The sequence below is a fragment of the Xyrauchen texanus genome, chromosome 30 (assembly GCF_025860055.1).
Source record: "Xyrauchen texanus isolate HMW12.3.18 chromosome 30, RBS_HiC_50CHRs, whole genome shotgun sequence".
Classification (NCBI taxonomy): Eukaryota; Metazoa; Chordata; class Actinopteri; order Cypriniformes; family Catostomidae; genus Xyrauchen; species Xyrauchen texanus.
Genome location: NC_068305.1, coordinates 8,160,833 through 8,183,946, shown reverse-complemented (window position 1 = coordinate 8,183,946; position 23,114 = coordinate 8,160,833). Strand labels below are relative to the sequence as shown.

The following is a 23,114-nucleotide window of genomic DNA, read 5'->3' as shown; positions in this document are numbered from 1 at the left end:
AAGTCAACCTACTCTTAACGATTTCACTGTAAAGTCAGTGCGACTATTTAGCAGAAACCAGACACTTCTATTAAATTGGATGGGAGAAATTGGAATGCCCAATGGTCAAGGATGAAAGTCCCACCAGGTAAAAGAGCCAATCACTTTTCAGATACAGACATCACCTGTCAATTACCTCGAGAACACGCATGTGCATTAGCTAAACAAGCTGTGAGAATTGCATTTTTTTAGCATAATCTGAGGTAAAGAACTACAGTTTAAGATACCAATGTTTTCAGATTTTACATCTGATTTGAAATATGATTGTAATTTTGACCAACCATTTTGGAGATTTTGGTCTTTCCCCATTCAAGTCGATAGGAACTGCACTTGTGTGCCACTTGTTTACAAAGAAAAATAGCTGCCTTAAGAGTGTTCCAAAGATGGCCACCGAGTGGACTGACTTTCTAAAAAGACTTTCGACTAGTCTGGTGCAGTTGACCAGGCATGTTCTCATTACTGCATGAATGTCAGAGCAGGCTGACAGCATAAAAGCTCATCTCAATAAACTGGCAAATTAAAATGGATATTCAAATGAAACAATGTTGTATGCTTCCATCCAAAATAAGTTGGAAAATAAGCAAAAGGGAGGCTAAATATAATTGCCACATACATATCCAATCATACTGTAGGTTAGCATATTTACATTTAGATTCATGCATTTGGCAGATGCTTTTATCCAAAGTGACTTACAGAGCCCTTATTATAGGGACAACCTGGAGTTAAGTGCCTTGCTCAAGGACACAATGGTGGTGGCTGTGGGGATCGAACCAATGTCCTTCTGATTACCAGATTACCAGTTATGTGCCTTATATTGGTCATTGTACATAGGTTTGTTTACTATAATGACCAGTGTTGGATTGGTGATCAGAAGTATTACATAGCATTAATTATCTACACTATGTGAAGATATCCAGGGAGAGATTATCTGTGTACATAAGCGTAATTGTCAGAAAAAAAGATACTTAATGCAATGCTTTATTGTTAGAACAATATTGATTAACTTACACACAGCATCAACCTCCCCAGAAAATTCCCTCATGGACCTCCACTGACCTTAACTACATCTTAATATTGAACAAGAAAACACAATAAAGGCTTACAGATGTACTCAGCTAGAGTAGTCAACCTTAAATACTGCTTTCTAAAGACCATCTAACAATCTAGTTAAAGAGCAGAGAATGGTCACCTACTCTCACCTACTGTAGCATACCTTGCTAATTAGCTACACATTGAGAACCAAATAGTTTTCCATTGGCAGTCACCGAGGAACAAAATCAATCTTTCTCTTTATAGATAGCAGACACTTGAGCAAAGAAAAACAAGTCCAGAGGCGAAACTCCACACTCTGATTTCAATGTTGCTGCACTTAACTAGTGTATTGATTTAGTGCATAGAGATGAGTTACACGTAATCATAAGTGCAGTTATGATGCCTTTAATATCTCAGACATCATAACAAAGCAAAGCAAATGCTTTGATGGCATCCACTTTGTAACATAATATAACAAGCTTTCATAGTTAACAGTAACAAAAAGCAAAGTAACAATTTAAATGCACTTGAAAGGCCAGCAAACCAAATTAATACCAACAGAAAGACACGAGCACCTAAACACAGCACACACTCATTAGATTATACTGAGTTATATTACCCGCCGCTAAGTCCAGATGGCATACCATTACCAACTAGTCAGTAGATTTGCTGGGTTTTGTGAGGTTTGTGGCATCAAATCTTTAAATCTGGGGTCTCATACTGGTCCAAGGTGCACAATCATCTTGCAAGATTGTTTCTAACGACTCCTCAAGTATTAATAATTTTGCTAAATCTAAAGCCCCTTAAGTCCACTTCAGCATTTTGGGTTGGGACTCTTAAAGGAAAAGTTCACCCAAAAATGAAAATTCTCTCATTATTCACTTACCCTGATGCCATCCCAGATGTGTATGACTGTCTTTCTTCAGCAGAACACAAATTAAGATTTTTTGAAAAATGTCGAAGCTCTGAAGGTCCTTATAATGTAAGTAAATGGGTGCCATCAGGCTGCTGGCTATTTGTTGGTCCAAAAGGCATAAAAGTAATCCACACGACTCCAGTTGATCAATGAATGTCTTCTGGAGCAAATCGATAGGCTGGTGTAAGAAACAAAATGGTAATTTTAAAGTTTTTGACTTTAAATCGTTGCTTCCTCCCAGCGCTGAATTGCTGTTTGAATTGAAATAGCACTCATGTGACACTCGTTCCTCTGTTGTATTCAAAGAACGGGCTTCTAATTTCTCGTGTGAACACGCCATAGGGCTTACGTTACTGATGCGTCAACTGCTGGCAGGAAGCAATTTTTTTAAGTTAATAAAGTTTTAAATATCTATTTATTTCTTAGTCTATTTAATTATTGGCAACTTATTAGTCAGAAAAATATAGAAAGATTCTGAAAGCTTTTTAGACGGGTGATACCATGTGTATGTCAATTTGTATAGGAGGTTTACTAACAATAATTGCAGTAACAGATATTTTCATCAATAAATTATTGTCAGCTGACCATTATTTTTAATCCTGATTTCTTTTGATTTAAGATTGACCTATGAAAAATGAACTGAATGACACAGCAGTACAGAGAGATTGTTTGTAAGCAACTTGCTTATCCCAATTGGTAGTCAATATTCATATTTCTGCATATCTTTACAGTTTAATCAATTCTTAACTATTTTCCAAGCTTACTTGAAGAACTGCTTTTCGTCTTGTTCTGAATTCTCGCTACTTTCTCTCTAGCTGCGGGTGCTGCTGCGCGACGTGTGCTGTTGCTAAATGCATTTAGGAGTGTTATGTCCATTAAATAATCCTTACTAATTACTTTTATGGGGATTGAAAATATGTCCACAAACAATTTTCAACCAATTTCTTTGATTTTGTCTGCACAACCTTTCACAGATACATCTACACCACTATTTGAAGAATGAGCAGCTAATTTGTTTCACGCTGTTCTATTACTGCGCTACCATCGATTTCAGATTGAACCGATATTCTTGCCTAAATGGGTGTTTCTTGGAAATCTGGTGACATGAGCTACAGTGATCGTTGGTGATTAGATGTGGGTGTGTCCAGGCAATGTGTTTTACCTTTGATCAGTTTTTCAAAAGATATGGCCAGACGCGCAGTCCATCAGTAACGTAAGTGCGACAGCAGTATGAACGGCCACTAGTGCCCACTAGCTGCATGCGTGAACAGGGCTTAAGCTGCAGACAAGATGTGGAACAGACTATTCAAATAGCTACATGAGACTGCACACATCTCCATTTATGGAGGAGTGATCTGCCATCTTGAGATTTTTGAAATAGACGGATTTGTATAACATTAATTGCACGCACTGCAATTTGAACTGCTTTCTTGCTGCTTTTGAGGGTTCCTGCCTCTCCATACCCATTGAATAACTTTCTGGGACAGTGAGTCACATACTGAAGGGATCCATGGTCTAACCCAGACACAGGCAAGCTTTAAATAATAGCACACAGTCCCTTAGGCACAACTAAAAACAAACATGTGTATAATTTCTCCATACAATTGCTGTGTGACTTTTAGGCTAGTAATGTAATGGTGTATGTAAACTCTGCATTATAGGATGAGATAATTTTGGTGTTGAAATAAAATACCCAGCTAAATCTTGGTGGTGTAACACTGTATAGAATGTTAGTATAGGTAAATCTCATGAGTTCCTGACAAGATCACAACTGAAGCAGAAGGAATGTTTTTTGAAAGCTTTCTAGTCAAATCAAGTTCTTTGTTGCGCCTTAAATATTGTTCACCCAAACGTGAATATTATATCATGATTTACTCATTATTAACTTGACGTTCCAAACCAATTTGTCTTTCTTTCTTTCTCTTATTTTTTCTTTCTTTCTGTGGAACACAAAAGAAGTTTTGAAGAATGTTCATGCTGCTCTCGTCTATAAAATAAAGTGTACAATAACACCATAAAATAATCATAAAAGTAGTCTACATGACTGAATATATTCCAAGTCTTCTGAAGCCATGTGATAGTTTTGTGCAAGGAACAGAAACCAATTTAAATTGTTATTCACTGCAAATCTTGTCTTGAAAATCGTGTTTGACCGCAGTGGTCACTTACACCATATCCAAAAGTGCAGCTTGGACAATCTGCTATAAATAACTACTTTTGTGTTACATGGAAGGAAGAAAGTTATGCAGGTTTCGAGACATAGTAGGAGGACAAAATGATGACAGAATTATAATTTTTGGGAGAACTATCACTTTAACCCTTAAATGCATACCTCATTCCACCTCCTTTACCTCATATAATTTATATAATACATACATACATACATACATATATATATATATATATATATATATATATATATATATATATATATATATATATATATATATATATATATATATCTTCTTTAATTACCATAGGATAAGTTTTATAGGATATTAAGTGACCTGAGATATGTTACAATGTCACAATATATATTTCCACATCTTGAAATCAAATTTTTTGAATATTTCATTTCTATTTAGGTTTACTACCACAGAATATCTATGTCTTTGTTTATTACAAGACAAATGAGCACCATACTCTTTCAAATGACTAATATATCATGTCTAAATTCTGCGCAACAGTGGTGCATTTTCAGTATCCCACATGCAGTATACATGCATACTGAAATTCTACAAACTGAACATCTATTTAGACTTAATAAGTACCTGAGAATGTTGTTTCATGCGTCACATTTCAGTGTTGAAGTAATGAACCCTGTTCTATAATTTGTTGCGTCATCTCTTTAATCTATGAATAATAAAGCACTAAAATATAACATAATATACGTATTCTACTCTATCTCAGAGGTATGTTATAGTGTTTGGCAAAAAGCCCATGCATTTAAGGGTTAAATCATTTTCCATAAAAGTGTTCAATATAAAGGCATTTGATCAGATGCATGGATGGGATTTGGGATGTTGTAAGGGATTTTTGAACATCCAAATGAGGCAGTGATCAGCAGGGGTGTGACTATTTCCTCTTCAGCTCCATCAGCATAATTACATGAGATCGTAAATGCAATTAGTTAGCAATGACTCTTATGTCCAAGAAAATGAGTGACTGCCAAACCATTATCTGACAGTCATTTTCCAAGCAGCAAGCAATAAGACAACTACACAATGTTAATAATGTAGCTTGTCAAGCTAAAAGCTACACACAATTTAAAGAATTCAACTACATTAAAGGATCTGTTACAGTGACCGCATTAAGCAGCATTTGAAAAGATCAGTTTACATGAAACACCACCGATAAAACTAGAGAACACCATAATTTATTGAAAATTGTGTGACGAACAGAAGCTTTTGACTAAATGTATAGTTTGTATAATGAGAGAGAGGACATTCTAGAAGTGTGTTTGATTATCCCTTGCAATACAATGTGGTGTAAAAACAACAATGTAGCACTCTGTCACACTACACCACCTCTACTACTATTAGGTGTATTATTTGTCAGAAAACGTAGCTAGTTACATGAAAAGCTACATTGTTTTGAAAGCCAATGAGTTACTGTGACGCTTCTAAAAAATGTAGTTAGTTAGTAACATCAGTACTTTTAGTTACACTACAAAAGTCAGTGTTTTGGCTTGTTTTCCAGTACAAATATCTAAATATCCTTTAAACAATATGACATAAGACAAGTTATTATTAGGTCAATGTATGTCAATGGAGACTTAAATCAATAGGAAAACGGGCAAATCTTGTTTTTTTCCTCACTAGTTTATATATATATATATATATATATATATATATATATATATATATATATATATATATATATTATTAGATTTCTCTGAAAACAAGACTTATCATCTGATTATCTTATGGCATTTTGCTTCTCAAGCACATGTGAAAAAAGAAAAAAAAAAAAGATGAATATTGAGTAAGAATATATATAAATATTATAATTTTTTTTTTTTGCAGTTAAGCTACTGTACTTCCGAACTCTGGAATTACCAGATGAGGTCACACATTTAGGAAAGGAATCAGCAAGTCTGAGCAAGTGCAAGAGAGAGAGAGAGAGAGAGAGAGAGAGAGAGAGAGAGAGAGAGAGAGAGAGAGAGAGAGAGAGAGAGAGAGAGAGGAAATTACCTTCATTATTTGACTTGTGTTTTTTCATTCATTCAGTGTTCTCGTCATGCAAATATGCTTCGTACAATTCTGTCTGCACTGAGATAAAGACTGAATCATGCAGAGAACGGCAGCAAAAAACTCAAATAACCTCCAGAATTATACAGCAAAAACAAAGACGGTCATTGATTAGCTGTCTCAGGCCAAAATGGAGGGCATAGAAATAGAGTGAGAATGGGACTGTGTGTGTGTCTGTGTGTCTCCCAATAAGAACTCAAAAGGCCTGGGCTCTATTTGAAACAGTTAAATGGGGTGTGTTTGTTTTTACCAGCCCAAACAGTGCAAAGCATTTCTGTCCATGACACAGCGTTCTTGATCAACCATATAAAGCTGGTTAAGATATAACATACAATTCTTAAGGATAAGATAAGAATTAGAAAGGGAAAAAACAAAAAACAAAGCATAAAGCTGTAATGAAAGCTCTGTCAATTATGGAATGAAAAGCCAATTTCGATAGATTTTATAATCAATGTACAGATGGGGCACTTATATTTGAGTCTGCATATTAAGATGCCATAAATATAATCCAATATGTTTATTGCACTAATTGTAGATCTCAGGGACATGTTTGCAATGCAGACTCTTCATTGTAGACTCCACATGAACATTAAACATATAAAGAGACAGAAGTGAATTCAGAGACTGAATCATCTAGATTATGTCCTCTTTAGAGAGGCATCCACACTGACCAGTCTGACTGTGTGTGTGTGTGTGTGTGTGTGTGTGTGTGTGTGTGTAGGTCTGTCTCTTGACAGAGTCTTTTTCATTTGCAGCCCTGGCTGAGCTCAGCAGTGCATCCCGGAGGACAGAGGATGTCTTCAAACAGGGAAGAGAGAAAGAAAGAGTCGTTTCCTCTTCTCAGTCACTGTTGCTTCACTGATTCCAGTTAACTTAAACACACTTGAGCTATCTAAGCCCCCTATTCTCTATAAACACTCAAACACACACACACACACACACACACACACACTCATGTAGTGTTTCCATGTTTTATGGGGACTTTCCATAGACATAATGGTTTTTATACTGTACAAACTTTATATTCTATCCCCTAAACCTAACCCTACCCCTAAACCTAACCCTCACAGAAAACTTTCTGCATTTTTACATTTTCAAAAAACATAATTTAGTATGATTTATAAGCTGTTTTCCTCATGGGGACCGACAAAATGTCCCCACAAGGTCAAACATTTCGGGTTTTACTATCCTTATGGGGACATTTGGTCCCCACAAAGTGATAAATACACGCTCACACACACACACACACACACACACACACACACACACACACACTGACTGTCCTCCCTCTGACCAGGGTTATTATAATGTAGGTTTACATTTTCATGGTTTTTATTTCAGTTCTATTTTCAAACTGACTTCAAATTTCAGCCTAGTTCAGCCAATTTAGATTCAGTGATGCACTGAATTTTATTGCATTTTAGCTTTAGATTCAGTGATGGTTTAGTTAGCTGCATTTTAGTTTATTCCATGCTCACCTTTCTGTTTTATTTTGAATATATTTCAGTTTCAACTTTAATAGTATATTTAAAGAATCAGATTCAGAATGTTGATAAATATATGTACATCTGTCCTAATCTTTATTATTTGTCTTGGTAAGTTTCTATGCACTGTACATATAATTAGCATTTACAGGTGGTTTGTTTTATCTCACAGAGAAACACAGGTCAGAGTATTCCACCATGTGAAGAGAGCTTGATGAATACAAACGTGATTTTTTTGTATTGTTGTTTATTTATTCATTATAATTCACATTTAATTTCCCTTTACAAACCTTTAAATTAGCCTTTAATTTACCTTTCATAGATTATTTTATACCACTGCCAGTGTTTTTAGTTTTGTTCTGGTGGGTTTTTAATAATAATTATTATTATAAATGTTTTTTATTTTATTTATTTACTTTTTTTTTTTTAGCAAATTTTTAACCAAGTTTTTTCTACTTCTTTTTTCTGTTTATGTTTACTTTTATATTATTTTTAACAGATTTTCAATCACTGTTTTGAATAGTTTTTTTTCTTCTGTTTTACTGTTTTGTTTACATTTTATTATATTTCAAAATTATTTTCAGTAATGACTTTAGTTGTTTGGTTTCATTTTTCAATTAAAGGGATAATTCACCCACAAATGAAAATACTCTCATCATTTACTCACCCTCATGCCATCCCAGATGTGTGACTTTCTTTCTTTTTCAGAATCCGAATCCGAATCAGAATGAGCTTTATTGTCAAGTACGCTTACACATACAAGGAATTTGTCTTTGTGACAGAAGCTTCCAGTGTACAACAATACAAAAACAGCAGCAAGACATAGATAATTAAAAACAAAAAACAAAAAAAGATTAATAAAATTAAATAATTATACATATACGTACATACACTCACCTTCATACATACCCACATACACACACACACGTAGTGCAATCTATTACAAATCCGTTATATAAAGAACAAAAATACAGTATATTATGTACAGTGCAATGTATGTAATGGCAGAAGTGGATATGCTGGATAATATAAATATGTATTTCATATAATTATTGCTCAATGGGGCAGTTAAATTGTTGATGAGATGGATAGCCTGAGGGAAAAACTGTTCCTGTGCCTGACAGTTCTGGTGCTCAGAGCTCTGAAGCGTCAGCCAGAGAGCAACAGTTCAAAAAGGTAGTGGGCAGGGTGATTTTTCCAGTCTTTTTTCTCACTCTGGAAGTGTATAGTTCTTGAAGGAGGGGTAGGGGGCAACCAATAATCCTCTCAGCAGTCCGAATTATCCTCTGTAGTCTTCTGATGTCTGATTTCATAGCTGCACCAAACCAGAAAGTTGTTGAATTGCAGAAAAAAGCAGAAAAAAGCAGAACACCAATAAAGATTTTTAGAAGAATTTCTCAGCTCTTTTGGTCAGTAAGTGAATGGGTGCTAAAATTATGAAGCTCCAAAAATCAGACAAGTCAGCATAAAAGTAATCCATATGACTCCAGTGGTTAAATGAATGTCTTCAGAAGTGATTTGATAGGTTGGGAAAGAAACCATCAATATTTAATTCAATTTTTACTATAAATTATCCTCCCTGCTCAGTCAATCTCCACTTTAACTTTCACATTCTTCTTGTGTTTTTGGTGATTAACATTCTTTATGCATATGCTCCATACTGGGCAGAAATTGACTTATATTGATCTGTTTCTCACCGACATTCATCATATCATTCTGAAGAAATGGATTTAACCACTTGAGTGGTATGAATTACTTTTATGCTGCCCTTTATTTATAGCCCTTCACTTGCAAAGAATGGACCTACAGAGCTGAAATATTCTTCTAAAAATCTTAATTTGTGTTCTGCTGAAGAAAGAACATCTGGGATGGCATGAGGGTGAGTAAATGATGAGAGCATTTACTTTTTTTTAGTGAACTATCCCTTTAACTTTTAGTTAATTACTTCAGTTTATAACAAGGCTTTAAATCAGTTTTTCTTTCTTTTTTTTCTTTCTTTCTTATTTTTAGTATAAAATATTACCCAGAGTGTTGTGTGCTTTCAATATCACACTATTACCATTTCTGTGCGCTGCTCGGATGAATAGTGTTAAAGTTACAAATGACATTTATCACCGGTCAGAATGATTTGAAATTGTGGAGGGACTCATAAAGCCACGGGTCTTTCAGAAAGGATAATTACCTACCAAATCTAGGTTGGCAAATATACAAAGCAAATGTAGTTACAGCCAATGAAATTGGGAGGGATATGCCACCTGTTAGAACGACTCCAACGCTCCTAGTGGCCACACAAAACTAGAGTCTCCCAAAACGTGTCTGGGAGACACCTGGATCAAGACAACTTAAAAACACTTCCACCTCATTTGGTGAAATTATGCAGAGTGGATGTCATATCCGTTTGGGCGAAGGAAGTCAGACACCACGCGCAGATGGAGAGAGAAAGGGACAGAGGGGTAGAACCTCATTAGGTCTGGATTGTGTGAGTGTGTTGAGTGGTGACGACCTGACAGGATCAGATTAGTGATGCACACTCTCTCTCTCTCCTCCTGTCACCCCCATCTGCTGTAGCACTGACAAAAGGAGTGGACAAAAACTCTCTGAACTGCATAAATGGAGTCAAGCTCAATCGCCTTTTGCACTTCAAATACAAATATGTGCACAGTGTTGGGAGGGTTACTTTATTAATGTATTCTACTACAGATTACAGAATACATGCTGTAAAATGTCATTTGTAACGTATTTCGTTGGATTACTCAAGGTCAGTAACGTATTCTTAAATACTTTGGATTACTTCTTCAGCACTGGTTGATTTTTTCAATTGTTTTGACTATAAAAAATTGTTTTGCCCTAATATCAAAGATCTTACTAGACAAAAAGAAATTATGATCCAACGTGAATTTTCTTGATAAAAAATATGATCGTGTCTGGTAACGTGCATGTAAAATGGCTAGAAATAGCATTTTAGCTTAGCATAAAGCTGACAATTTACACAAGGTTTATTTCTATTTCTTCTGCTCCAAACTTACTTCAAACGTACTTCTCTGTCTGCTCGTATGAATGTAAAACATCATAAGAAAGTGTTTCACCGCTGTTCAAATGCACTTTTCCATCTGAAAGCACTAAATATTAAATGAAACAAATGACAATACAATGCAAAGTAATCTCTTCAGTAATCAAAATACTTTTTGAATGTAACTGTATTCTAATTACCAATGATATAAATTGTAACTGTAGTGGAATACAGTTACTTATATTTTGTATTCACGTTACATGTATTCCATAACTCCCCAACCCTGTATGTGCACAAACACATGCACCCTCACTCACGATACATAAACATAAATCTACCATGCTCATCATAAAGTCATATCTAAATAACAGAAATGTGCTCACACCAACAAAATGCTTAACAAAGTGATGTCACCACCCCATTGGAAAGACAAATTACAATAGTAAATCTCTTTAATATCTCAGTTTCTCTTAGACAGCAATGAAAATAAATGAAGAGCAAACAAAGACTTTTGCTGAAGTTTCCAGCATTTGTTTCCCTTGAAAAAAGACCCCAGTAATCTTACATTTGATTGCGTTCAGATCTGCCAAGAAGCCAAAGCAAACCAAACATCAAAAATCTCAATATGAACGCCAAGATTTCTCTTCTGAAACCAAATTATCTGGTCTATGCTTTCCACGTTCATTTTATAGCTCTGTACAATTATTGCATGTCAACTTTTAGGAGAAACATCTGAGATAAAGTTGATGCTTCAATGAAACATACTGTATCTACGATCACCAATAAGTCTGCTGAGTTTTAAAAGAGCATCCTCTGTGCAATAAAATCCCCCAATCATGCATGCTCTGAAATTAATCTCCAATTGTTTCTAATGATGACTGCACCTAGAGAAAATTAAAGAAATGATTGAAAGCCCTGATTTGCTCAGTACTCGGTTTCAAAGACTTCATCAACTCCATCAACTGTCTGAAACAGCTATATCTCCAGGCAGACAGACAGAGAGAAAAACTCACCGTGGCCACCTCGCAGGGGGGCAGGGGAGCGGTAGATGGCGACAGGTGCCGGGTGATGTCTGGCTCCTGCCGGGTGATGGTGATGCTGGGTCTCAGAATGAGAGAATGTGGAGGAAGAAAGGACGAGGTTGTTATCGGTGTTCGAGCCCCATGCGGTGCCAAACACACACCCCGCGGCCAGGGGCAGCATGCGGGCGAGCCACAGGGAGTATTGGGTCTTAGAATGGGGGCGCATGTTGGTCGCCCCCTCCTCACCGAAAGAGTAGACTGTTTTCAAATACAGACAGGTAAACTAAGAATTGATGCCGTTATGATCCCATGGCAGGGAACGCAAGCACCCTCTTTGACGAAAAATTGAAGCAAAATCCTGGGGAGATTTGAAGTCTTCTTCTTTCCGTGGTCCTGAGAGACTTTGCAAATTTAGTTATTCCTCAGTTCTGGGAGATGTTATTTATCAGAGGCAGAATCAGTGCGCTGTGTATCCCCGGTTGATCCAACTCACCTCTAGAGGAGGGAGAACAAAACAGAAAGTCAACGAGTGGCGACCAGCAACCTGCGCCACTGCTTTGGAGCATCCGTCAAGCGACCACACACTCCAGTTAGTGCTGACCCTCTTCTGCTAAACTGATGCAGAGAGGAGCTCACTGACTCGCTCTACCATTGCATTCACTCACACACACACAGCTAATGAACCAAAAGTCCTGACAGAGATCCGAGCACCAAGCCCCCTTCCAGTCACTGAGCGAGAAAGAAAGACAGAGACAGAACAGAGACTCTCCAGTGGAGAGGATGGAGAGAGAAGCTGGCAGAAGAGGAGAGAGAAAAGGAGCAAAGGGGGGATGGATGGGGGAGGCTCAACTCAGGTGAAAGTAAGCGGAGACGATGGGATGGATGTGGAAGAGGAGGCGGGAGTTGCTCAGATGTAGGCCAGCCCCTATGCAAATCGCTCCACAGCACCAAGCAAATCAGGAGGGCTGGCTGCCTCTGCAGAGGAGTGAGCTGCCTTTGAGTCACGTGAAGGAGAGAACAAGAGTGTGTAAACGACAGTGAACGAAAATAATGTGAGAGTGAGGAATAGAGTGAAAGAGAAGCGAGAGATGCCTTTCAGGCAGTCACGGAATCAGATGTCTCGCAGCAAGTTGGTGATAAGGATGTCATCTGAGCTGAGAGATTTGCTGCATGTTTCAGTTGGAGCTGAAAACCCACAGTGACATGGAGAGAGATTCATAATACATATAATGTTTCACTATCTCCAGCTTATACAAATTATACATATTTCTTTGGCAGACACAAACAAATGTTGCGGTTTCAGCAGGCATTGTGTCTCAAAGAAAGGCAGCCATCAAAAAGCCCGCCTAAAAAAACTTTTTAGTTATCCCGTTGGAGAAAATCCTCAAAGGTCTCTTTAATGTATCATGTGTTTCTACTAGACAACAACGAGGACCCATAGGAAAGAAAAATGACAAATGATAGATCTCTTTAACTTTGAAATTGTTTCTCCTACACATAAACAATATTAATTAGCTTAAGTCTACCGCTACTCAGATTTTTCTCTTCTCTCACATGTATCAGTAGAGATCATAAAAATGTGCTCAAATTAGTTGAGATACCAAATTATACAATCAAAATTCAAAGATTTCAAAATGTACACAAACATTTCTTATAATTTTGTTTTGGGTCGAATGGGAACGTGTGAGCTCCATTTCCTGGGTGTAATACTGTCCACAAAGGGGCGCCAAAAGCGAGTTGTTTTCAGTTGTACAGGCTGTAATACAGTGAAGAGGAATCCATATTTTATAAACTGTACCCCCCAACCCAGACCCCGAACTTAAACCTAACCATCAGCAGAGTAAAAATATAAGATCCAAACCGGGTCTCCCACACTGCTAACAGTAAGTGCACTTTCAAAGTTGATACTCAAATGAAGCATAACTTAGACCTCCATCAAGTCTCCACAGCTTTGAAAGAGAAACTTTTGCGCAAAACATCTTTCCTTTGTGCTGTTACATTTGGGTTAGGGTTAGACATCCCTTTTCACAGTGTAAAAACAGTTAATTTTTCCAGCAACAACAATAACACATAAACATTTCCGTTGATTACCTTTGCAAATGACATGATTGTTTGAACAGTGATTACTTCCTAAGAGTGCACCTTTCAGTGTGAAACGAACATAAACAAACAACAATTTCTCTCGATTAAAGCATAACACTCCAAAAAACGCTTTTTCATAGAAGATTTGCAAGTGAGACTAATCTTGTAAAACTGCCTTAAACAAAAACACATCTAACTCATCATATTTCAATCTGTCACATCGGTCTCATCGTTGACAAACAATCTTTTTAATAGCTTATCACAAGAGATTTGAGCCTCTTATCTGTATGAGTTGTTGAGATTAGGCTTGTTTACTCATTGTGCTCATGTAACATGAGCAAAACAACTGGAGAGGAAATGAATGCAGCCCAGAGAATCCACATGAGGTCACAGTGACATTCCTCAAAAACAGAAAACCTCCGAGTCAACTCTCAGATCATCAGGACACAACTACTAGAGACAACACGTAAAAACATGTGCATCTAGGAATCTTGGATATCCCCCTTTTTTGCTCTAAAAAATTCTGCCACTGCTAAAAACAACAACATTTACATTCTTGGTGGTTTGTAAACTGATATATTTGGTTTCTCAGAAAAACCTTGAGTAACTTAAAGGAATAGTTTATGCCACATTTACTCACCCTCATGTTACAAACCTGCATTACTTTCTTTCTTTTGAAAAAGAGAAAAGATGTTTGGGAGATTGTTAGTCTCATTCACTTTCATTGTATGGACAAAAGATTAAATGAAAGTGAATGGTAATGGAGACTAACATTCCATTCAAAATCTTTTGCGATGAGAAGAAAGTCATATGGATATGAGGGTGAGTAAATGACATTTCCAGCAACAAAGTGATTATTTTAAGTGATTAAAAGGGATATGAACTATCCCTTTTAATCACTTAAAATAATCTATACTCAATTAGCAATAGACATTCATTTGAAGGATGTCTTAAGCTATGTCCACATTAACTATCTGTGAATTTGAAATTTGTATTTTCAGAATTTGAATTTTCAAATGTTGTTCATCCACACTGAAAAGTATGAAAACACTTAAAGAAGCAACATCTAACATTGACATCAAGTGTTTAAAATTGGTACTGCAATATTGGAGAAAGTTTTCTCCCCCACCCCCTCCTCTGCAGATGCTCACGCGGGTTACCAGGTTGAGGGCACGCAACAGGAACGTCCAAACTGACAATGGCAAGCGACGAGCCAACACTGTAAGTTGATCGGTTAATGTATACGTTTGCAATGTTTTATTGATTTCAAATTATAAACAACCTCATGTGGATTTTTTATAACTCTGTCAATGTTAGTTCGATATATTGCTGGCTTCCATGGCTGCAGCATGCTGTGTTAGCCCACTAACTTGTTTCAAATCTGGCAACCCGAAGTGTCGAAATACTATTGAGAAATGGGAAGTGGGCGGGATCACACAAGACAAAACACAAACAGAAATTCCATCCTGGAACGGACATTTAAATGTAGAATATATTGGCAGCATTGGTTTTGGAGAAGTCAGTAATATAAATTATGCACGCATGTTTCCTAAATCTCTGATAACATATTATGATATTTTTATGCTTTAGTACAGTAACTATATTACATATTGCACATTTTAATGCCTTTACTCTGCATGAAAAAAAATCACCATTCCATGTATGGTCTAAAACACTCTTCTCCTGGTGTTCTGCTGTTGGACACCAATTTCAAGTAAACTTCCCATTTCAGTGTGGACAGAAGGCCAAAACAAAGAAAAAAAGATGCGGTTTCAAATGAAAATGCATTAGTGTGGACGTAGCCTTAAGCCTGTCAAACTCTTTTGATAAAAGGCATTTGAGACCAAATTCCATAAAACACAGTAAACATTGTAGGATATTCACTAATTTATTAAAACCATCCAAAGCACGATTAGTCCCTGCTCAACCATTTAAATGGTCTTCGCGCTCCCAAACCCTCTTCATAATTTACCTTCAACAGTCTGGTAATGAGAAATTCATTTTGTTCACAGGGGGGAAAGATGTGGTCTGCCTTAATGAGACTGAGGGGCTGCTGGAGAAAACACAATTCACTTAAACCTGACAGACCCTTACAACTGTAACTCCAGACTTCGAGACCCAGCGGCTGCTGGAGAAAACATGTTTCACTTAAACCCGACTGACCCTCTACAGACCCCACCCACCCCTCTCCTCTCCTCTCCTGTCCTCTCCTCTTCTCTTCTCTTCTCTCCTCATGATTTGTTTATGATATTCTTGATATTTATATGATTTTTTATTGATGGTATGGTGTAAAATCAGTTGGCAGCTTATTCAGCTGTGGATAAACATCTTCCTGAATATTGCATCTATCTGAGACATGGCTAATCCAGCTGGGGTTTGTTTGGTGGAAAAAACAAAGGAAAAAATATATATAAACATACCCGTGTGGCAAGAGACATATTTACAATGTAGTGAAAGCATTGTATACATTCATACATTGCTGCAACATGGAAGCTATAGTGTTTTACATGTTGAAGATAGTGTTTTCTGAAATAGACTGTGCTTCAGACACTGTTATGTTTCTTTTCACTTCTTGACATTGCAGACTTTATACTCCCAGAATACGTGGTAGCACTGTACATTAAGTTCGCATACGTTAACTGTAGTTATTACACGATGCACAATTATTTTCAATTCTGATTGTTCAATGGTGCCATCTAGCATTTTGATAACAACAGTACATCTGGGGATTAAGACGTATCAGACTGCTAATCCGGGTATTGCAAGTCTTCTTTGCTACTTCTCGTATCACTGTACGATCTCTATAAGTAAGTAACAAGTAAATAGTTAACATAATCTGCAATGCGCAAAACATTTGCAGCCTTAGTCTTGGCCAATTTTTATTTCTCAATATGCACACTGACCACTGTGTGTCGCAAGTAAATAATCCAGTTACATCTTATATCAGTTTCTGTGAGGATTTATGCATTCCTAATAGGACTTATTTAACATTTAACAATGACAAACCATGGTTTACAGCAGATGACACTGCTTCATCAGGCCAAAGAGGATACTTACATAGGTGGGGATAAAGTCTTATACAATCAGGCCAGGAACACACTGAATAAAGAAATCAAAGTGGCTAAAATAATATACTCTGAGAAGCTGAAAAACAAGTTTACAGCTAATGACCCTGCATCAGTGTGGAGTGGCATGAAAAAAACGTACGTATTACAGGACTCCTGCCCCCAACCCTGCGGTAGACCAACAACTGACTGACGACCTGAATGTGTTCTACCGTAGATTTGGAAGGCCCAATCTCACACCCCACACCCACTCTGACCTTCACTTCACACAAACACCAACACCTCCTGCAACCCCCCTCCTGCTCCTCAAACTGCACTTAAGATCTGTGAAGAGGATGTGTGCCATGTCTTCCGAAAACAAAAGACAAGGAAAACATAGGGCCTTAGATCCTGTGCTAACCAGCTGGCCCCCAACATCACACTGATTTTCAATAGATCGCTGGAGCAGTGTGAAGTCCCATGCTGCTTCAAACGCTCAATCATCATTCCGGTCCCAAAGAAACCAAAAATCACAGGACTTAATGACTGCAGACCCATTGCCCTGACGTCTGTGGTCATGAAATCATTTGAGAGACTGGTGTTGGCCCAACTGAAGGACACCACTGGACCATTTCGGCTTCATTCAACACCATCATCCCAGCTTCTCCCTCTACACCAATGACTGCATCGCCAAGGACCCCTCTGTCAAGTTCCTGAAGTTTGCAGATGACACCACTGTCATTGGTCAATGAGTCTGCATACAGAAGGGAGGTTAAACAGCTGGCTGCCTGGTGCAGTCAAAACAACCTGGAGCTGAACAGGCTCAAACAATCGAGATGATTGTGGACTTTAGGAGGAACACCCCATCATTGTCCCCCCTCACCATTCTAAACAGCACTGTGGCAGCAGTGGAGTCATTCAGGTTCCTGGGCACTACCATCTCACAGGACCTGAAGTGGGAGACCCACATGCCCAGCAGAGGTTGTAATTCCAAGAGGTTGTAAGTTCTACAGACCACAAAGGACAGTTCGGACTGCTGAGAGGATTATTGCTTGCCCCCTGAACTCCCTTCAAGAACTATACACTTCCAGAGTGAGAAAAAAGACTGGAAAAATCACCCTGCCCACTACTATTTTGAACTGTTGCCTTCTGGCTGGGGCGCTACAGAGCACTGAGCACCAGAACAGTCAGGCACAAGAACAGTTTTTTCCCTCAGGCTATCCATCTTATGAACAGATAAAACTGCCCCATTGAGCAATAATTATATGCAATTCACAGTCTAGTCTTTTTTATATTTATCCAACACATCCAACCTCTTCTGCCATATAACAGATTTGTATATAAATTTGCACTACGTATGTGTATGTGTGTATATGTGTCAATATATGTATGTGTGTATGTATGTATGGTATATATATTTTATAATTGTGTATTCATATATACATTATTTTCTATTAAAAAAATATATATTTTACAAAATGTTTTTACTTTTTTTATTATTATATATGTCTTGTGATTTGAACTGTTGTACACTGGAAGCTCCTGTCACCAAGACAAATTCCTTGTATGTGTAAGCATACTTGGCAATAAAGCTCATTGCAATTTGCATGTGTAATTCAGATCTTGCAGGCCAATTTTTAGTGCTGTAGAGGATGCAGCAGACCACCGTGATTTTACCCTCACTCTCACCGGGACTGTAGAGCATCACCGCACTACTGTGATCCAAACAACTGAATCGTCTCTATAACAAGCCGAAGTGTGCTGAATACACCACACATCTGTGTGTATGCCAGGATATAATGCTCTTCTCGATCATTTGATCAATATTTGATGAATTGCTGCTGACATGATTAATAGAAAATATACACAAATGTCTCTTTAAAAAATATATTTTACCGCCTGCTTTCATCTGGTGGTAATAGTAAATTGCACCAGGCAATTTTATAAATAAATCCAATCTATAATAAGCCTAATTTACATACTGAAGAAAGGAGGCATGTTTGTGCAGAAAGGAATGACAATGACTAAATTTAAAGGCAGAGTCCAGTTGTGATCAGTGCATATAGTGATAGATGCTATTTATACAGTGTAAAAAAAAGCAACAAAAAGCATCTTCTTTGCACTAAGTGCAAATAGTGTCAGAACCTTTTACAGTACACCCCTGTTTAATTATTAACATACAGTATAGGGGCATCACTGCAACATTTTTATTGTGTTTATTTAGAATACCACAGGCACCTTACACCAACCACTACCCCTAAACCAACATTCCTTCACAAAAATTAACCAGTTTTATTACAGTAACCACAGTTTCACCATAGTTAATAGCACTGAATTAAAATCATAGTAGCCACAAAATAAAGTAAAAAAAAACATGGACACCATATTACTATTGGAACACCATATTACTGTAGTAACACCATGGTTAACAGCATCAAATCTATGGTTTCCACCAAAAAACAAGGTTACTACTATATTATCATGGTAAAACCATTGTTAATTTTATCAGGATGAAACCCTTCTCTCAACCCCCTGACATTCACCGTGACCAAATCACTGCGTGTAATCACTTTTATTTATTATTAAAAGTAGTATTATAGGAAATAGGGTGGAGACCAAGGGCGTAGCCATGAAATAACTTTTGGGTGGGTCTCAATAAAAATGGATGGGCCAAAGATTCTAAAAAAAATTTTAAACCAAATTTTCCTTAACAACAGTGATCGTCAGCATGACAAAGCATATTCACACTACCATTATACCCTGAGCCAGTACAGCGGTACATGAGGGTGCAGTTTGTCGTAAGCACCTGTGTTTCCACCAGACTATTGAAGTGTAGGTAGTTACTCCGTTCTCGGTGCTCTTAACCCACTAAACGTTTAACCCATTAACCAGTTCAACACCCCAGCCATAACAAAATTCAAATATGCCTGCTTACATTTGACCAACAGTTTACCCCTAAGAAATCTGTCGTGGCTGCCTTGAGCTTGATCTCAGCAATGGTCGGCAGAGTTTGTGTAAATAGCCTTTGCCAAAAAGATGGGCTTTTTGCACTTAGTGTATATAGCCACTCTGTAATTTAAATACTCAAGCTGCAGCGTAATTTCAGTGCAAATTGCACCTGCTAAACTAGATTGCGAGTTGTCAGTGAGTAAGACGCAGGGTTACCCCACGCAATAGTTGAGCAACTGTTTAATGAATTCACTCCTCAGCTTCAAATACTTCCATCAATTAAGTATTATATTTCGTTCACTGCTTTTCCCAGCAACCTCAAGACTGCTCCTTTTTTGTCCCACATTTCAGTTCTCTCTATCACATATCTCTGGCTTGGAATATTTTTTTTTAGTATTATTCACAACAATTGTAACCACATTTGGACACAAAACCCATTTCCTTCAGACAGCTCATTAGGTGTTCTTGAAGGTGCTGTAAGCGATTGTGTCATGGACAAGTATGCAAAACAAATTCCAAATCCCTTAAAGATATTAAAGTGTCTTGAGATATCTCACCAGTCTCTGTGAAAGCTGCAGAATTTGTAAACAGCAAGCAAAAATGCATCCTCGGACCGCGGACATTGACACTTTTCACCTGTCAATCATTTTGCTCGTTCTCATAGTGTTGTATTTGAAGCGGATGGTTGAGGCTATGATTCTTAATGTTTGTCAGTTGAAGGCGCTATTGTGCCAACCACACAAACAAACATTGCTGCACTTTTGCTCCTTTTGGTCTCAAAATGATCTTTGGAGGGTGGGGTTTTGTAATGAGGGGGCATGGCTAATTCAACAGCTCAGTCACGTGAAAGCTTCAGAACACTAAAACTGCTTACAGCACAATTGGAATCTTCTTCCTGAATGGATGATTGCTGACTCTGAGAATGGTGTGTCCTTTGTGTGGCAGTGAGGGTCCCTCTTTCTGTGGCTCTGAGGAATTCTTAAAAATTGGTGTGAATAAAATCACTCAATGGAGCAAACCCTCTGCCTTAACCAGCCTGCCGATTCAATTATTCTCCAAACTGAAAAGTCTCAGCCCTCGAATTGAATTTCCATACTCTAAATGATCATGATTTGTTGAGGAGTGTAGTTCACTTTTGTAACTTTTTGTAAGATCTATCCAGCTATGAAGAAGATATGACACTCTGTTACATTAGGTGCTTGTTAAACAGCATTAACCAACTGTCACCAACACTAATGATTGATAATAAGCTTTCAACAAAGCAGAAGGGTACAAACAAATGCATCATTTACCACCTGTAGATAAAAGATGTTGAATGTACAGATTCCATTAAAATGTCATTAACATGGGTTTAAAAGTCAATGTGATCCTTGAGTTGAATATAGCTCATATAGTATGGATTCAGCACAGCTCTGTGACATATTGCACTACATATTATGCATATATACTGAAGTTATCTTTCTTTCAGTACAGTTCTCTTCAAGTAAAGTACTATAAGTACTCTTGGCACTCTAGCAATTGTCTAAAGGCATCAAACCTTTCACTCAACTCTCTGACCATCATCATGACCAAATCTCTGTGAGGAAATCAACTTTATATTCATTTTATATATTATTATAAAGTATTAAAGTAACATTTTATGAGTGGAGACAAGGCGGATTTGAACCCAGGTCGTCCACATGGAAAAAACACATCCATATTGTTCTTACATACTGAGCCATTGCGGTGACTCATAAAGATGCAGTTTGTCTTTATTTTTTTTCACTAGACTATTTTAGTTCAAGTAACTGCACTGTGTGGCAGGTATGTACAACTAGTGTAAATAGTCACTCCATAATAATAGTAATAAAGTTATATTATTGATATTATTGAAGCTTTTAATGCTCTCTATGATTAATACGGAGTGGTGGTGGCGTAGTGGCTAAAGCACAGGGCTGTTAATCACCTGTTAATCAGAAGGTCGCTGGTTCAAACCCCACAGCCACCACCATTGTGTCCTTGAGCAAGGCACGTAACTCCAGGTTGTAATTGCACTGTAAGTCGCTTTGGATAAAAGCGTCTGCCAAATGCATAAATGTAAATGTAATATGCTGCGGCGAGAATGCACATGCATGAAAACTTGATGAAGGAGGGATCCCTTCTAGAAATGACCCTGAGATCATTGGGTACAAGTCATTGGGTAAGTCATTGCAAGTCATTGGGTACAAAGGGACTAAAGGTCCCCTGAGGTGAAAGGAACTTTTTATTTGATTTTCTCCCAAAACACTAAATATCGACAAAACTACCACAGGACTTTCCTCAACATCTGTTTGTCACTATGCACGGCTAAATACAAGATCCATGATGTCACCGCGTGAAATGTCTTAAGTTTTATTTTTCAAGTTATGATATGTTGCTCCATTTATATTCAATAAAAATACATGTATTTTTCATTCTTGATACACTTTTTGACCAGAAAAAAAAATATATGTTTTTGTGTGCCTTTAGTCCCTTTGTACCAAACTGGTTTGGAACAGCGTTAGCTTGAGTAAATGATTACCTTTTTTATTTGGGTCAACTATCACTTTAAAATGGTCTTTTACTAGATTGAGATCACTTCTGTGTCTTCAGTGTTTTCGTTATATGCTGAAGTCTGGCTTTATGAAACTCATTTGAATGAACCTGATGAATAGTGTGTGAGAAGAATAATCAAACATCAAATCAACCATTAAAATGATTCCAAAATCACCTGGGATGCTAATCTGTGATCTGAAATAGCTGGCAGAGAGGCATGGGATTGAGTGTTGACATAAATATTTACAAAATTAATTTATAAAGCAATCACAGGTTTAGCAGTTTCAACTGGTTTCAACATCTTGATGATCTTCTCGAAAGAGAAAATAATGTTTAGCCACACTGTCACATGACAATCAAAACATTATAAGGCTGTAAAGTTGAAAAAGCTACAAAAGCAATACTATTCGAGAGGAATCTTTAAATTTGGCTTCAAGCACTGTGAACTATTTGCAGCAGCCTCACAAATACATCATTTTATCATTGTTGCACACTTTGCATCCACAGGGCTAATCCTTACACTGCAGCTTACAGCATTTCAGCTTTACAAACACACAGCCCTTTAACTGGAAAAATGACATCTGCAGAGAGAGAGAGAGAGAGAGAGAGAGAGAGAGAGAGAGAGAGAGAGAGAGAGACTACAAAGCTAAGGGGCATTGATAAAACCTGCGTAGGGCAAAAGGGAATAATAGCAATATTTTGGGAACATTTTGCTGATATGATTGAACTGACA

At 37.4% G+C, this 23,114-nt stretch overlaps 1 protein-coding gene across 2 annotated transcripts in view; it reads right to left on the bottom strand.

The window, feature by feature from the left end:
- LOC127624134 (neurexin-3b) overlaps window positions 1-23,114 on the bottom strand; it is a 485,619-nt gene that overhangs the window by 181,642 nt on the left and 280,863 nt on the right. Inside the window, exon 1 of one of the 2 annotated variants that reach the window (XM_052098813.1) lies at window positions 11,745-12,506. The exons of the other annotated variant lie outside the window; for it this stretch is intronic. Coding sequence (XP_051954773.1) covers window positions 11,745-11,979 — 235 coding nt within the window. The 5' untranslated portion in view covers window positions 11,980-12,506. Of the gene's footprint in view, window positions 1-11,744; window positions 12,507-23,114 lie in introns of those variants that run through there. 2 annotated transcript variants of the gene reach the window in all.